The sequence below is a fragment of the Cygnus olor genome, chromosome 2 (assembly GCF_009769625.2).
Source record: "Cygnus olor isolate bCygOlo1 chromosome 2, bCygOlo1.pri.v2, whole genome shotgun sequence".
Taxonomy (NCBI): Eukaryota; Metazoa; Chordata; class Aves; order Anseriformes; family Anatidae; genus Cygnus; species Cygnus olor.
In genome coordinates, this window is record NC_049170.1 from 32,055,650 (window position 1) to 32,073,820 (window position 18,171).

Genomic DNA, 18,171 nt, shown 5'->3' on the forward strand with positions numbered 1-18,171 from the left:
ACACAAATCATCCCATAATTTTTAACCTACCCATTACTTTGAAAACCACGGACTACATATGGCCAAGCAACAGATGACAATTTAGAATATGATTTTATAGAATATGAAAGTGGTAAAACAGGTTTTAGGTTTCTGATTGAGTTTCTTGCTCCTCTTGAATGGCTGTAGTTAAATTTAACACACTATAGCCTTAAAAACTCCTATGAAATACAGGATGAATAGAGTATACCTTTCTTTGAATGTCATCAAAGATTTCAGGTGTTGGATCCTCATGGTTCAGTGTTTCTGCCAGTTTTGCTACTAAGTTGTCATCAATATTAACTCTCGGAGATGCCTGTCAAGAGATCTAAATCAACTTTCACATAATAAAAATAAGCATTTTTTTCCCCACAAACAAAATCCAATACAATTCTGCAATTCTCTAAGCAAAATGTATTTCTGCTTGATGAGTATATTCAGGTCACGAACTGTCTAGAACACAAAACAGGGGTCAGAAAAAAAAAAAGACAAAATTTGGATTGTGTATTAAAACTCAGAACTTTCAGAATACTAAGAAACAATTCAAAAACAATTTATGCACATCCCAACTGTGCATCCCAATTGTTCAAAGCAATATCCCAACTAGATTTACTCAGACTTAAAACACAAGTTTTATTTATTCATGAACAGAAAGACCCAGATTCAGAAACGAAGAACAACACAGTTAAAAAAAAAAAAGGTAAATAGATGGAGTTCTAAAGTGTCTAAGGAAAGACTAACAGCTTGCCAGTTCTATTAATTCCTGCAGACTACTAGGAACTGTAATCAAAGTAGCTTCTTATACAGACTGTATTACAGCTACCAGAAGAGACAATGTATTAGCATCCATCAGATTCTCAGTCATCCTTTGATATGACACATTTCAAACTAGTGACCATTAAGCATTCTTTTAGATAGGTCCAAGCTCACATACTTTCCCATTTTCTGCAACAGACACGGAAGCCAGCAGTGAACCAGACCCAACATAGCTAGCTGCTCAGCTGATCTACTTAGCCCAGCTGAGAGGCTGAGTTTGTTGGCTTTAGAATAAACTCCAGGATTAGGCGGCTTCTGACTTTGAACTGGTGTGTGTTCAGTCAGCTCACAAAAACAGTAGAGCAAGTTCTGGACAGTCCCATAGAAGACCCTGTTGATATGCTATTGAGGTGAAAAACCAAAGTGAAAGAAATTATGAAGAAAGAGAAACATTACAACAGATTTGAGGGATAATTTGCTGAGGGAAGCTTCTAAAATGAGCTGACTAGTGATTTTTATGTATACACAAATTCAGAAAAAGACGCTTTGTTCATAGAAGTTGACAAGTGTTTTCTTTTACTGAACGCTTCGTTGTTACAATACTATTGGGAACATTAAAGCTTTGCCTATCAAAAGATATTTAACAGGGTGATATTTGTGCAACATATACAGGTATTTGCAGAGGCACAGGAATTTATTTTGTTTCAAAGCCCAACCTGAATCTGTGTTTGTACACATACTATTCTTTTTTCCTTCTTTCTTTCTCTTATTTATTTTTTAATTCTTCTTAATCTGGGGAGAATGGGGGCAGCAGGGTGAGAGAGAGGGCAGGGTAAAAGGATGGGAAGGGAGAAAGGACAGCATACGCTCTAAAAATTTATCTTCTGTCTTCACGCTTTCTTTTTTCCTCTATGTTGTCCCTCAAAAGCAGACTTTCTAGAACACAATGCATTTATAAGATAGTCAAAAAAAAAAAAGGAAGACATTGACCGCTTGACATAAGAAAAGAGAAGATATGCAGGTAATACCCTAAGTTTTAGTTTGTAAACAAATTGTACTCTATCAAATCCATTTCACATTAATGTAGCCAGACAACTATTTGTACAAAAAGTTTCAAACAATTCAGAAATACATTATTCCTACCTTTTCTGATAAATATTGCTCATAAACTCCAACCGCAGCTGCTCTTAATAGACCCTTGGTTTGATTAGTCTGATGCTTTCCATCTTTTTGCCGGCTTTGAAGTACCTCCAGCTGCTGCTGTGCCGTAACCCTGTATCCTTCCACCGTCATCCAGAAAAACAGATGTGCTTGGCCACCAGTCTGCTGCATGTAATCTACACGAACACAGAAAATGGGCAACATGCAGGCATAGTTACAATTTCACACCTTAAAAGGAATAATTCTCTAAGATGTGAACTAAATACTGGACTCCAGGATCTGGTTATACATCTAGAATAGTTGTCATCTGGAGTGAGTGAAGAAAACAGAAAGTACTATATAGATGATATTGGTGATAATAATTAAAAAAAAAAGGGAACAAAGTCTAGAACTAGGCAACTAATCTTAAAATGCACACATAAAAACTGAATCAATCATTATCATGTGGATATAACAGGCTTGTGCAGCATGACAGGAGTTGAGAGGAAATTCAAGCTGGAATTCTAATCACATACATCTACTACATTAAAAGGACTATCAGCAACAAAAAAAACCTGACACTCTCAGCAATGACCATCAGCAGCATTATTCATTTACAGAAGAGCATCAAGCACTACAAAATATTAAATATGAATTACACAACCTTTAAGCCAATCAATTTCTTTTGTATATGGTTAAAAAAGTACATTGATTACAAGGCTGGTGAAGGTTCTCCGAGAACTTAAAACACAGCAGTAATTGAACTTCAGTCTAGTCATTCGTTCCATTAGTTTCACTGAGGCCAGAGAAAGGCAAGCAATAGCAATTAAGACTCAGACTCATTCCAATTATGAAACTGAGCAATTCTTGCAGTGATTCTTTTCTAAACAGAACAAACTTCTTCACTAACAGACCAAGAATGATTGCAAGATCAGTCTTAAGGAAAGATCAGTATTGAAATAAGCTTAATCCAAGTATTCAGAAGCACTGAGTATGGTGCTCTGAATTATAGAACCATTTGCAAAAAAGGTTTTGTGTTCCCTCTGGCTTACATATATTTAGCTTTCAGTAGATACTTATTATTTAAGTACAAGTATACAAACCTGTGAGTTAGGATGGTCTTTCTAAATTGAAAGATCAGAAAACAATTAATACTCACCCATAAAAAACTGTAGTGCAACATTGTCTACCAGAATATGGTCCAGAGGGACTGTGCAAAGTTTTCCAAAGTTTGCTGCCAGTTTCACAGTATCTATTTCCTGTAAAACACAGTTCAGTGTGTTCATTTTTTTTTTTAAATTAGCTTACCAGACATAATCAACAAATCAGACATAATAAAAAAACTTATGTTATAGACAATAAAGCAGCCTCTCAAAGCTTGGTTATTTTTACAGTCACTAATAAGAAGGTCATCTTCTCATAACTATTTTACTTCTTATAACTAAAACATGGAAGATTGCTGCTATATGAGGGGCTGGCTTTTAACACATTCATGTAACATTCATGTAATGCTATACAAGTCAAATTAACCCCAAATATCTCCATACTGGTTACGGTAGAATGAAAATGAATTGATATTAATTAATATCAGAATTTGATGGGGTGACGGTCAGCACAACTTAAACTCATCTCTGTCCAACTTTCTTCTGCTAATTTGACATTTCTTGGTATTACAGTAGCATTTCAGGGCCCAGCCATAAAATATTTTAAACGTTTTAACAGTCAATATGCACAAGATTACATTATCACAGAGCCACACTGAGGTCCAATTAAGAGAGTCAAGAAACTAGGCAAAGTCAAACATACTGACTCTGTAATAAATATAAAACAAAACGAACAAGTAAGCAGAACAAGATTAGGTTCTCAAATTTAACATCCAATCTGCCTTAGGCTTTTTGTAAGCTAAAGTCTGACAAAATACAATACGTAGACTCCATAAGGCACCACAGAATAATCACCAAGTTGTACCTTTATCAACAAGTTAAGGTAACTTTGGCAAAGACTAAACTTGAGACACAAGAGGTATGCACTGAAGCAGCAAAAAAGAACTAAATATAGGTATAGAAATACAAAGATTTGTCATCTACACACCATTTCAATTCAACTCTTATACTGAATATATGGGAATAGTTTAAGATGTACTGGCATATCTAAACTACTAAAGCCAGAATCTAAAGCTCCCTAAACATGTGAACTTTTAGAAAATGTCTCCATATTAAAACTGTAAACAAAAAAAAAAAGTGAGTTTTACAATGTATGCCTGTAATTGCAAGCTTCAAGCCATGTTTCAAAAAGCAGGAATCCAAAAGCAAAAAGCCAGACTGAACTGGTAAGTCATCTGCAACATCTCTCTTTCAGAATCAAAAATCATTCTAAAATACTTACTTTTCCTGACTGCAACCTCTGAATTCTTGAATCACATACTTTAATAACATATAATAAACTGTTTATTTGATTTTTTATAGTGTTGATATCTAAAAGAAAGAAAAAAAAAAGTAATGCAGATGAGTACGCAAACTCTTGTCCTGAAATACTTAAAATACTTTCATAAAATACTTGAAATTCAGGTTGGATGGGGCTTCGAGCAACCTGGTCTAGTGGAAGGTGACCATGGCAGGGGGGCTGGAACTAGACGATACTTAAGGGTCCCTTCCAACCCAAACCATTCTGTGGTTCTATGATCCTACTTTAAAAAAAACATCATACAGAGCAGTGACACCACATACAAAACACATCAGCTTTGCAGAGAAAGTTTTTCGGTTTAACTACTTTACCAATAGAAATGAACAAGAATTCTTCTCTTTCCATTTTCAGATTAACTGTTAAGTAACTGCCCATTAATAAGCAAAGTATTACTGAAATTTAGAACCATCTGTCAGGTAAGTTTCAATTCAGCAGAAGTATACATATATAACTGATTAGTCTACATTAAAAAGAGAAGAAAAAAGAAAACAAACCAAAAACAAATGAAAAGAACAGGTACTAGCTAAGCCCTACAGAAATAAAATACAGATGGTAAGAGACCTGTTTTTAAACATAGCATCCAAGGTCTACCACTTTTAGATATATACACATATATATAAAACGATTTAACAACTATTTTATACTATATTTTATCAGTTTGCATTTTCTGAAATTTTGGAATCTTCCTCAGGGTTCATGCTGGTAAACATACTCAATAATTAAATAATTATATATATGTATAAATATATATATGTGTGTATATATATATATATATGTTAAATAATACAGTACTAACCATCTCCCGCTGTATCAAGAGATCGAAGATATTGCAGTTCTTCACTTGCTTTATCTTTCACTGCTTCCAACTCTCCTATGTTATCACTTAATTTAATAATATTCATAAAGGCCTCATAGTTACAGTTGGAATCACGAATCTGAAAAAAAAAGTGTGAATAATGTAAAACCAGTAAAAGCGCAACGTTATAATTATAAATTATTTCAATACAACACTGCAAAGTGGAATTTTGAAGGCATTTTGATGCTTCTAAATCTTCCTTTGGTGCTAAAATTTTATGTATTTCAAAATTAGATAAACTCTGAGATTAGCACAATTTTTTCAGAAGTTCAAATGATAAATGAGACTGGACATCTGTAAGCTATCTACATATTTATACCCTCTACTTCTGTGGGTTCATGGTATCATTCCGTATCACAGAGCAGCCCTGCCTTGAAAACACAACCAACCTGCCTCTAAGCAAGAGTCAGCACCACCAGATGACTCCTTCCTGCACTATATAATACAGTCCCAAACCGCACATGCCCTTCATTCCACTGCTCTTCTGTAACCAGTTTTAGGATACAATCACCTAGGCACCTGACTGCTTTTTCCCAAATACACAGAAAAAAGATACCAAATATTTTTTTTTTAAAAATTCAGTTTGAAGTTATCTCTGGCAGACATCTAAGTCCTGCTCAAAGCAGGATTCAATTCAGAGCCTTCCCATTAAATAGTGTAAAAGCTTGAGAGTAACCTGGTTCACTTTTTTCCACATCTCACAGGAAAACTGCTTTTTAAAATTGATGGACGAGGAAAGAATATAAAAAGGAATTGAAAAAAAAAAAAAGAAGAATGAAATAAAGGTTGTCAAAGACACAATAAAAATGTTGGTAAGGTAGGGATAAATTAGAAGGAACAGGGCAAAAGAATCACGCTCGGTAGAATAAATGAACCAAGGAAAAAGAAACATGCATACAGTCAAAATCTGTTTCACTCCTCTTGTTTTCAAGAAGTACAGCAAAGCCACCTGGAAAGCGTCATTGTACTTAAAGATCTGCCCCAAACCCATTAACCTTCTTCTGCTATTTCCCATCTCCCATAAAAACAAGTAGGCAGAAATTGACCAGACCACTGAAAAGGTTTCAACTTTGCCAAGGGCCCCTCTAATTGTACATGTTCCCCATGTAAGTGTTTCTTAAGATACAGAATTACAAAAGCAATTAAAACATTCTACAATGTAACCACAACCCAGTGAAATAAAAGTTAGGAAATGTCTGAACTAATATCCCCTCGGAAACCCTAATTTTGATACCCTTGTAAATACTATTAAGCTATTTCAATGCTTACAATCATATCCAGGATTGCAGTCCTAGTATTGGCATAAGATGAACCTAGTCTGCTCCAGGGACTCACAGCAATTTGTGCAAGTGCAGGAAGCCTGCTGTACTGTTCACATCGTTGGAAACTGCGTTATGAATGCAGCGTGGGGATTTCAGCAAGGCCGGCAGCTTTACAGCATGCACACACAGCCGCAGAGGGCTGAGGTCTAATGCTGCCTTTAGTATCTAAAGGGGGACGGGGGAAATCACATCACCCATCTTTTATAAATGCTCATTTTGGTATGGAAATGCAGCAGCTCGTCTGCGCTGCCAAAATGCACTGACATGAGCTGCACAGAGAAAAGAGAATGTAGTGCAGATATCTTTGGTCTAAGTTAATGGAAAAACTTCTAAGAAATGTTGTTTTTACTTAAAGTAACAGTATAAGTAATAGAACTTTAAACGTTTTTTTTTAAATGAATATAATGACAAAGAATTTTTATTTAACTTCTAATATTATAGTGAAGCTTTATGTTTTATTTTAAGAGAAATAGTATCAGACTATGTATGGTACGCCTAGAAACGTGGTATTAAACATCTCATTCTCAAGAATTTTTTTTTTATTTGTTTGAATCTGATTTTATGTCAAAAGTTCCTATACGAACTTCAGAATTTCAGTCATATCAACTCCTGACCTTAATTTTCTGCAATCATCTTCATTCTGTAAGGCTTGTACTAATTTTTTTAAAGTGTTTATTCTTCCTTATATTCCCTGAATATTTACTTCCCCATCTCAAAGAAATTATGAAAAGTAATATTTGGGCCATCATCACAACAGAAAAACTTTATAAAAGCTTCAGCATTCTATCTTTGGATGCAGTCGGGGGCAGTGCTCAGTAAATAAAGAAAGAGGCCAAGTTACAAAAAAAGAAGATGTGTAGGAGGAAAGGGGAAATAAAAATTGAAATGCTTGGTGCACATGAGCAGCAGTAATTTTTCCATTTCACATTCCTCTAGAAGAAACATGAAAACCTTTACAAAAAACGAAGGTGGCCAGACCAAAGTAAACTTTGTATATGTATACGTGAAGCAATTTCATACGTAAGAATTTTTACTCTGAAATCCAAGGGTGTTTTCAGCAGAGTCATTGAATGCACACATTAAGAGTAAGATATACAAATAAAAGTAGACAGAACTTGCAGAAAGTAAAAAAAAAAAAAAAAAAAAAAACTTGACTAATGACATAACAAGGGACAATGAACTTTAAACGCAAGTTTTAACTTGCATTATCAGACAATAACATTAATTAAAATGTCAATGTTCTATTTACATTATTTTAATATAAGCGTTTTTTTTCTGCGGGTATATTTAGAGAGATGTCAAAGTAAAGGTTTTGTTTCTTCCCATTAGTTAAATTATTAGGAATTGTCATAAACATCTCTAGAAAACATCCTGAGACTCCTTAGCAGAAGCCAAAAACAAACACACATGCACAAAAAGCCACCTTACTACTTGTCATTCTAGAGGTCTCTTCAGCTTTAAAAAAAAAAAGAAAACATGCACGAAGAAAAAAAAAGTCAAGGAAAAAAAACTTTCAAGGTTACCACCATACTTTCAGAACAGCTAAGTAATACAGACAACTTTTGCCAAAGAACAATACAGAGTACAGTTAATACAGATAAAGCGTAAGTGCATGCACACGCACCACACCGACACACACAGACACCAGCCGTAATTTCAGTACTTCTGCCAACATTGGTTAACTTTCCTACTCAATACCTACCTGCCATGATCACAGGGAATAACGTAAGTAAAGGCTTACATAAAAATATTCTGGAAATATAAAGTCATGATAAATCTTACCATCCATATGACATACTGATTAATATAATCAGGATCACTGAGCTGGTTTATTAATGGAAGAAGAATCCCTCGGGAGAGGATTTCCTGAAAAAAATATAATTACTTTAATGTATTTATTCATAAAATTACTAAGTGCGACAATCTAAAAATCACTGTATCGATGTTAAAGAAAAAGCATGTAATAACAATTATCATTTAATGGGAAGATAATACCTCAAGAAAAAAAATATATCCATTTTAACATGCTTTTCTAGTGTTGCTAGAGCTACAGAAAACTGGGGAAACATTTCAGACAAACTGTTCCCTGCTATTAAATACTTTTCAAAATTGTTCATTTAAAATAATCCAATGTTAAGTTAGAACAATTAAAAAATAAAGTAAAAAATGAGCAGCTTTAAAAATTCTTATGGCGTTAAACCAAAGAATTAGGATGACTATATTTACCCTGACAAAGTATCGCATGATCTTGTTCTGGAAGTCTCCAGGAGGTAGCAATATATACAGTAAAACCTCACACAGATCCCTTAGGAATCCTAGGGAGGGAGAACAAAACAAAAAACAAACACGAACTTCTCAGCATAATTTTGCATTATATTGTTTTTCATCCTACCTCATAACATAAATACCAACTGATAAATCCTTAAAATAAAATTCAAACATACAGCTATATGTGTTCTTATAGTCCAAGCATCATAGTTACACCTTTCAGACTGAATATAAGCAGCAGTGACATAAAATCCAACTGAGGCAGCTCTACAGAGTCATAACGCCATGAAAAAAGAGCCAAATTACAAGAACCAAACAAGGAATTCCAATATATTTTCCTTCATTAACATATATAGATTGTTTTTCTGTCCTGCATATTTTGCCAATAAACTGATTTCCACTGAAATGAAGATTATGGAGTGGTAAAACGGATAAGAGATCTAACAAAAAAAAAAATCTTCAAAGCCACCCTTCCCTGTCAGAAAACATTTTGAACGTACTTTTTTCTAATGAAAAGATGGATAGCTCCATATATACACACCTAAAATATTAATATGCACAAATCAGAAGAAATATACATATTGTAAATAATCGTGCTTTGAAAGTCACACACTAAGGCTTCAGTATTTATTCATATTTGTAACTTGATAGCATTTTAATTCTGTCTGCTATACTAAAATAGCTTCAGAAGAATATTGAGAGACCTTCTTCATCTTTGGGAGAAGTGCAGACTAGGTCACGACAGACTTCTTTTTCCATTTCAACTTCAACCTCAAAGAATGTATCTACAAGTTCCTCAGCTTGGTCTACGCAAAAGAAAATAAAAGAAAAACTTTTCTGTAAGGATCAGAAATTTGAGAGTAAACGATTAATAAAAAAAGCCAAATATTTCACACATAAGATGCTTGCCAACTTAAGACTCAAAGTAAAAATATATTTCCATCATTATGTTACCTTTCATCTGATCACCTTTCTCTGCTATTCTTTGCTGAGCTTTTCTGAAAACTCGAAGATGAGTGCCAAAGTCATCAACAAGTCGTGTAGTGAAATAAGGCTGCCAGTCTGTTTCCTTTGACCTATCAGAAAAGGGGAGCCATGAAAATTAATTAGTTTACCTTGAATACAAAAAGCAATTATAAATTTCTACTTACTTCTCCCTGCCAAGAGCCAGAGTGATAGCAAACATGGAGAAGCAAAGAAATAAAAAAGCCTCCTGATCTCCTATTCACTGAAAACAAATCAAATATTGTAAAATACCATTTTACAACTCACATCTACACATCATTTATGTTTAAATTACTTTAAAGTTAACACTGATACCCAGTAGAGTATTCTGATTCTCATCATCAGTTTAAAAAAAAAAAAACAAAAAAAACTCAGAAATTGTCTACAAGCATCTACAACCTAAATGCTCCCCAGGTCTTTTTCTCCCATAGTTTCTGTCATTTTGAAAGGCACATAAAATCATTTTCTTCCAAATTTGCAGGATATGCACAAGTAAGAAAACATACCTTTCATTTGAAACTACCAACAACCTAATATTATCAACAATTGATTCTACACCTTACATGAGAAGTAGTTGGCATGAATCTCTAAATCAACAATGTACAAAGTGTTGGAAAATAGTCACCGTTAATTTGCATAAAACCATTTAATTACTGGTCTAAGAAAGATGCAGATTTACTGATGTGTTGTCCATGCCCTCCTAAGCGGAGCTGTCTCAGAAGGCAGTTAACCTGTTAATAATCATCGATAACCCAGATCCACAACCCGCACAACAAACAAATCACACAAAAACACTAGGTGGCAGCCTTGCAGCATTCTTCGGTAAGAGCAGCTACGAAAGAAAAAAGAAAAACCTACACTACTCTTTCTCTGTAGAAATTCACAGGCTAGATGAAATTAGAGATTATGGAACTAATTTAAAACTGCTACAGCTATAACCAAATGCAGTCATTTTAAATGCACTATATCATTTTCTCTCAATAATAATAATAAATTGCTGCAGGTCAATGAAGATATGATTTGTACAGGAAGAAAAAACAATTGCACAGGAATGGTGGCTATTTTTGAAAAGCAGTAATACTGAAGGAAAAAAAATAAATTAGTTATAACTTGACCTGCTTTGACACAAAACCAGTGCTTGATAATGCTCAACAAAGTTAACTTCATGAAATAGACAAAAACATTGTGATTGGACAGCCAAACCAATTTCAGTTAAGCACAGTATTGCTTCCCATATGGTATTATTCACTCAGCTTATCTTTTATGATTTCCAAGTTTATGACATAATGGAAAACCTAGGAAACAGTCAGTAAGATTTTGTTATCATGTACTTCTCCTAGCATTAAACCTAGTTCTACATCTTCGACCTTTCTTTCCAGAAAAGCACACTGATCTACATTTTCAAGGTCAGAAGAAGGGGATGCCAATACCTCAAAACTTGCTAAGAAGTTTATTATTATTATTTAGGTTACCCACAACTGCTTCTAAAGAGAAAACAGATGATCACTACAGTGGGATGAACGCTTGAAATCATTACTTAGTAAAGAAAAATATGGATATAAACACACATGGCTTCCTGGGCTGAGAAATCAGCCATGCTAAAGATAAATAATTTCCTAGACATACTCCCTACTACTTGATTAAGCAACAACTGAAATATATTGGACAATTAACAAACTATCCATTTGTTCTGAACCATGTAAGCTCATTTTTTAAGGAAGAATTACATGAAATCAATAATTTAATTCCCCAGATTACTACTCCTTTGAAAATACTCATTGCTCTTACATACTGAAGAGCAACACCGTTTTTTAAAAGTTTTCCGAGTTGATACAGATATTTGAATTAAGGTTTTCAAATTGATTTGTCTTGGGAATTGCTCTGCTGTTTATATGAAACAGACCTGCACAGAAAAAGGTGATGACTCATGCAGCTCAGTGCCTAAACTGCAGAAAAATACTATTTGCTAATCTTAGGCATTAATCGAAATCTTGAAAAGACTATTTTGAAAAGACCATGACTATAAACTTCACCTTCTTTTATTCCTTAAGGGATCAACAAGACTGTAGCTCTCTTGGATTATAATCTTAAAGTACATTAATGTTCTTTCTGTAAAATACAGTGAACTATGCCAACAGATAAATTAAAAATTGTTTAACTATTACCATACAACCAACAGAGGTAACTGTCCATTTGTTTAGTCAGTGTATTAATAAAAATACAAATAATCTTACCTGGCAGAAAACTGGACAAGTGCATACTGAAGAGCCTGCCTTATTTCCAGAAGAAACGATTCATCATCACTTAGTGTGTAATACCAATACTGCACATAGTCTCTCAGGGAAAACTGGATTACCTGAAATTGAACAGGGAAAAGAAAGACAAACTAATGAACAAAACAGGACAATACACAAAACAGCTTCTTGTGCCTGGTAATGCAACAGCAGTCTTAAAAGGTTCACATAGTGAACTCTACCATTACAAAATTGGGAGTGAAACAATAAAACTCTCATGCTAAAACCTCTTTCTCATATTGATTCATGTGAATTCACCACTGCTATGCCAAGAAACTACAACATACAGAAAACGGACTCAAATGTTGCCCAATATCCTAGTCCATCCTGGATGTTTTCCACTTACCACTCTCAACTATAATTTCTCAACTTCTATTTGTCTCACAACTACTTAGATATTACCTGCTCAATACTTGGAAAAATAAAAATAATAAATTAAATAGTCCTGGTTATAACTTACCTGTTGCAAAGGCTCATCAATTATATTTGCACCTGTCAGTCTTCTGTCAATCTTAATAGGTCTGGCTTCACGTTTCATTTCTTCTATGCACTTGAAAGAGATTAGGAAATTTTAACTCTGCAGGGTTAAGTAGAGCTGGATTCTAAGTATAGCTGCTCGTGATACTTGTATACTTCCAGTAGCAACTCTGTAAAACTTTATGATTGCAATCTATGTAGTGCATAAGATCTAATATTCACATTTCTTCATATGGTAAATAATGGCAAAAAAAATGACTTGCATTACTTCTTGCTTACTGTACAGAAGCAAGTTTGCTAAAATAACAGATCAGAAGGAAATAAAACTCAAATAGCAGTAAAAGGGCAGGGAAGGACAGCAGCACAAGCATGGGTAAGACTCCATCTTAATACTTGACGATGAACTTCCTGTGTAGCCTCTGGCAAGTAATTGTACAGGTTGTCCCCCCAACCCCCTCTGTTTCTTTATACATCTCAGGTTATTATATATGCCACTAGAGAAACTACTCTTTGGTACCATCACGATTGGACAGGCAAGTCTTAGAAAAGTAATTGATGAGGATGTAAAAAATTGCCTTATAGAAGGACTTGCAACTTAGAGCAGTTTACTCCAGGTATTACTTCATCAGAGCTAACTTGCAGCAAGCAACATACTGAAAGAAGTACTTGTTGACAGTGTTTCACTGAGTGGACTAATATGGTGTCCTTCTATAAACTTCTGGTGAAACTTGCAATTAGCCCCTTTATTTTCTGAGAAATAGCAACACAACAACCTACATTACTGTTCAAAAAAATCAAGTTTTTTTTTTCCCCCTTTTCTCTGGAGAAGAGAGTGAGTTATGGCTGTACTGGGGACATAGAGTCATCAAAAAAAATTTTACATATATATATATATATATTAAAAAAAAAAAAGATAAACAATATGCCCAGTGTTTCTATTCTACTATTCTACATGATTCCCCCTAAGTCTCTCTCATTCAAACAAGTTCACATTCAGTGAATGGTGCTGAAATACAAGGCCAGAAAACATTTCTCTTTTCAACTAACAAGGAAGTATTTGCTGTTGCAAAGTTCTACATACTTTTAAAGGCGAGGAAACAGTTTGATACTACCTCAATATGTAAAAAGTTGACTCATATTCAAACAATATTCCAGCTATATATTTATGAATTTGCAAAACATTTTTGTCTTGACAGTGTAAAAAATGCCAAAACAGTACAGAATGGAATGATTATATATTGCTACTAAACAGTTAAAATTGCCAAAATAGTTTTAAAAGTGAAGTTTGAAATTTGAGGATTGCATGCACAAAACCACATTTGGAAAACAGAAAAAAAAAAAGCAGCCAGAAGGAAAGAGGAAAAAAGAGAGAAACAGAATATGCAAGGTTAGTTGGTAAAATCTGAATGCTTATAGGCGCTTAAGATTCATGTTTGGGTCTTGTCCTCAGAAAGTCAGTCCAACCTTCTGCTCAAACCAGAGCCAACTACAAGGTTAGACCATTCTTACACATTCCTTTTTCTCCAGTGAAAGTTTTACGTATTTGCAATACTAGGTAAATAATCTTCCATCAAACTTACATAATTTCCCCTTAATGCATGGCATTCATTATATATATAACAAGCAGCATCTGTGCAAACATATCTGTACCAAATCCTGTGTTATAAGTTCTCTAGACCTTGCTGCACTCTACACATTACTTTATCCACATTTTGGTGCTCTGAATTGTAACCTCTTTCTTTAAAATCAAGCATTTGAACATTCATTTTCACTTAAAGAAAAACAAAACAGAACAAAAGAAAAACAGTACCAAAATCACAGAATCACAGAATGGTTGAGGTTGGAAGGGACCTCTGAAGGTCATCTAGTACAACCCCTGTGCCACACTTGGTCACCTAGCACATGTTGCACAGGATGGCATCCAGGCGGGTTTTGAATATCTCCAGAGAAGGAGACTCCACAGCCTCTCTGGGCAACCTGTGCCAGTGCCCTATCACCCTCACAGAAGTGCCCTCTCAAATTCATCCAGAACTTCCTGTGCTTCAGTTTGTGCCCATTGCCTCTTGTCTTGTCACTGGGCACAACTGAAAAGAGACTGGCTCCATCCTCTTGACATCCTCCCCTCAGATATGTATACACATTGATGAGGTCTCCCCTCAGTCTTCTCTTTTCCATGATAAACAGGCCCAGCTCTTTCAGCCTGTCCTCACATGACAGGTGCTCCAGTTCTCTCATCATCTTTGTAGCCCTCCTCTGGACCTGCTCCAGTAGCTCCATGTCCCTCTTGTACTGGGGGGCCCAGGACTGGACACAATATTCCAGGTGTGGCCTCACCAGGGCTGAGTAGAGTGGCAGGATCACCTCCCTTGGCCTGCTTGGCAACACTTTTCTGAATGCACCCCAGGATCCCATCGGCCTTCTTGGCCACTAGGGCCCGTTGCTGACTTATGGTCAGCCTGCTGTCCACCAGGACTCCCAGGTCTCTCTCTACAGAGCTGCCTTCCAGCAGGTCAGCCCCCAGCCTGTACTGGTACTTGGGGTTATTTCTCCCTAGGTGCAAGACCCTGCACTTGCCCTTGTTGAACTTCGCGAGGTTCCTCTTGGCCCAACCCTCCAGCCTGTCAAGGTCCCTCTGAATGGCAGCGCAGCCAGCCCTCTGGGGTAACAGCCACTCCTCACAGTTTTGTGCCATCAGCAAACTCGCTGAGGTTGTACTGCGTTCCATCGTCCAGGTCAGTGATGAACGAATTGAACAGGACTGGACCTAGTACTGACCCCCAGGGGACACCGCTAGCTTCAGGCCTCCAACTAGACTCCGTGCTGCTGAACACAACCCTCTGAGCTCTGCCATCCAGCCAATTCTCAATCCTCCTCACTGTCCACTCATCCGTCCCACACTTCCTGAGCTTGTCTATGAGGATGTTATGGGAGACAGTGCTGAAAGCCTTCCTGACTGCCTTTGAGAAAAAGAGCTTCCTATCAAGAATCCACATCTTCAGATTACTCTTCCAACTGAAAAGCTCAACTAAACTAGCTAATGCTGTATTAACAGAGTGACAAAAAAGACATGCAGAACACTACTGTAGACGACAAATAAACATTAACTGGAGGACAACTTCAAATAGCATTTAGTATGAAGGGTTTTTTTTTTCTGACTTACTACAAAAAAAATCCATACATCAGTCAACATTGGTAAATTAAGAAAAGTGACATACGTGCACCAATAATCCACACTCAAAACCAGAAGTACTAAATTTGCAACCATTGTACAGAAAAAGACATTTTATTCTTTCATAAAGCAACTGGAGCATACATACATATAGGGATCAAAAAAATGTTAAAAAAAAGGTTCAGACAGAGTAAGTCTAGAAGACAGAAAAAAATTGTTTGTAAATCTGCTCTCAAAAAAATGTAAGACATAAGCAACACTTCACAGTCACTATAAGCATTGTAATCCGTATAGCGCCAAGAACTTTAGTCTCCTAAAATCATGTTTCATTAATGGAACCAAATCATTAGTTTGCTGACTCATTTTTCAATAGTGGCAATAAAGCCTTAAATTTTTAATTTGGACCAATAAATTTACTCTCAGCTTAGAATCTACTTAAGTCCCAGACATCTCAGTTACACGCACACACAAATTGTGATTAGAAAACATGCTGCTGAATCACAAAGCACATTTCTTTATATGTGCTGCTGATAAGAAAGTTGAAACCTCCTCATCACAGACGACATGAAGTGCAGTGACCAACTGTCTGACAGCTGAAAGACGTTTCAACAAAACATTTGTGAGATTTAGCATCTTAATGTAACTAGCAATTTTTAGGTTCGTTTTCTCTATACTAATGAGTTCAAACCAATTAGGCCAAGTTACACCTGCCAAGACATATAGATTCATAAACCAGGAATTGCTACGAATTCCACATCTTGGCTATTCAGAACTTATTCTGTACTACAGAGATGCAGATTTAGCCAATCAGAATGCCTGAAGTCTATCTAGTCTATCTAGTCTAGGATGCCTAGGTCTATCTACCTGGTAACATTTCAGAAAAGAAGACAACAAAGTTGGAAAGTGGATCACACTGCTCCTTCATTTGTGTATGCATTTCCGTGATTTTTGCTTGGCCTTACATAAATCTTGGTCAAAGATAAGAGCTTCTACCTCCCTTAAGTACCCTAAATCTAGACTTCATCAAGAAACTCACTGACCACAAAGAATCAAAACTGGCAAAACTACAGACCCAAGGATGGAAGAATCATAAGTAGTCCCAACAATCTTGCAAGGAAAAGCCAGAAGGAGCTAACACCTCCCCACCTCCACCTCCCAAAAAAAAGTCTAGAAAAGAATAGTTTAGTAATTTCTAACATATAGCATTAGACAGTTGCATCTTAGTCTTTTTGCATAATGAACTCAAACAATAATTGAAACAGACTTTCCATAAATGCTTTAAAAGCTTATATTTCAAAAAAGAAAAATCTTGCATTGCAAATTCATACACAGTTTAATAGCTGACTCAAAACATAAAAGCAGGATCATTTATTTTGGGAAATGGGTATATTTCTAATTCTTAGAATAACACTGCTAATCAGTTTGAATCTAAGTTTCAAAGCTATAAAGCCTGATTTACAAGTTAAGGTCAGTAAAGACTCCTTACCTTAGGGATCCCAACTGATGTACAAGGAAGAAATGAATGTTCACACTGCTCAAGGTATTTTTCCGAGTTGCTTTTTCCAAATAAAAGAGTAACCACAAAACCCCTAAAATTGAAAAAGAAAGACAAGCTAGAACGATCTTTCTAATCCCCACCCTCTAGAAAACATTGCACAGTTACAAAATGCCAATACTTGACTGTCACCATTGACTACCATAGGACAGGGCTCTTTCAGTGTAGTATGCTACTCAAATTAACTGACACAATACAGTATGAAGTTTTCCAGTCTTCTGTTCTCATTCTTAACATAATGTTATCACACAGTAAATATCTATAGTCTATACTGCAGAGCCTGCTATGTAGAAGAACCTTTAAGAGCATGCTGCCTATGCTCACAAATATTAGAAGAGTGAAAAAGGGGTACATGTATAGGCTGCTCTGGTTGCATTTATACAAAGATGCTTTTACTTCAACGCTATGCAGAAATAACCTCTTTACAGAGATATTTAGACCATGACAATGTGGTAATAGCCACAAAAGCACCAGAAAGAAACTGATGTAGTAAGTGTAGAAAGTAACTACTGATTACACATATTATTACATAGATTTAAATGAGAAGTAAAAAGTTTTCGATCTGGAACTCATATTAAGCTGAAAAATAAAGTAAAAATCAATAGTCCTATCAAGCTACCTAAGAACAGAGAGGCAAAGTTCTCCTAGAAGAAAAAGTAAGTTAAACACAAGGTGTTGGGGTTTTGTTATTTAATTCAGCATATAAATTCTAGAAACAAGCACACTCACGGACCGTTTATTTTTTTAAAAAATGTTACGTTAGAAATTCATTACCTTTACCCCCTCAAAATTCCTCAATAATATTTAAATTATGACTTGCAGTTAAGCAGGACAGCAACTATTTTTAT

The 18,171-nt window shown here is 35.5% G+C and overlaps 1 protein-coding gene across 6 annotated transcripts in view; it reads right to left on the reverse strand.

The window, feature by feature from the left end:
* SNX13 (sorting nexin 13) overlaps positions 1–18,171 on the reverse strand; it is a 68,784-nt gene that overhangs the window by 24,605 nt on the left and 26,008 nt on the right. For all 6 annotated transcript variants that reach the window (XM_040547897.1, XM_040547893.1, XM_040547898.1 and 3 more), the window contains exons 3-14: positions 17,255–17,357; positions 12,583–12,672; positions 12,063–12,184; positions 9,778–9,899; positions 9,528–9,629; positions 8,782–8,870; positions 8,338–8,421; positions 5,174–5,312; positions 4,300–4,388; positions 3,074–3,173; positions 1,918–2,111; positions 230–334 (exon numbers count right to left, since the gene is read on the reverse strand). In XM_040547897.1, the coding sequence (XP_040403831.1) occupies positions 230–334; positions 1,918–2,111; positions 3,074–3,173; positions 4,300–4,388; positions 5,174–5,312; positions 8,338–8,421; positions 8,782–8,870; positions 9,528–9,629; positions 9,778–9,899; positions 12,063–12,184; positions 12,583–12,672; positions 17,255–17,357 (1,339 nt within the window). The remainder of the gene's footprint in view (positions 1–229; positions 335–1,917; positions 2,112–3,073; positions 3,174–4,299; positions 4,389–5,173; positions 5,313–8,337; positions 8,422–8,781; positions 8,871–9,527; positions 9,630–9,777; positions 9,900–12,062; positions 12,185–12,582; positions 12,673–17,254; positions 17,358–18,171) is intronic.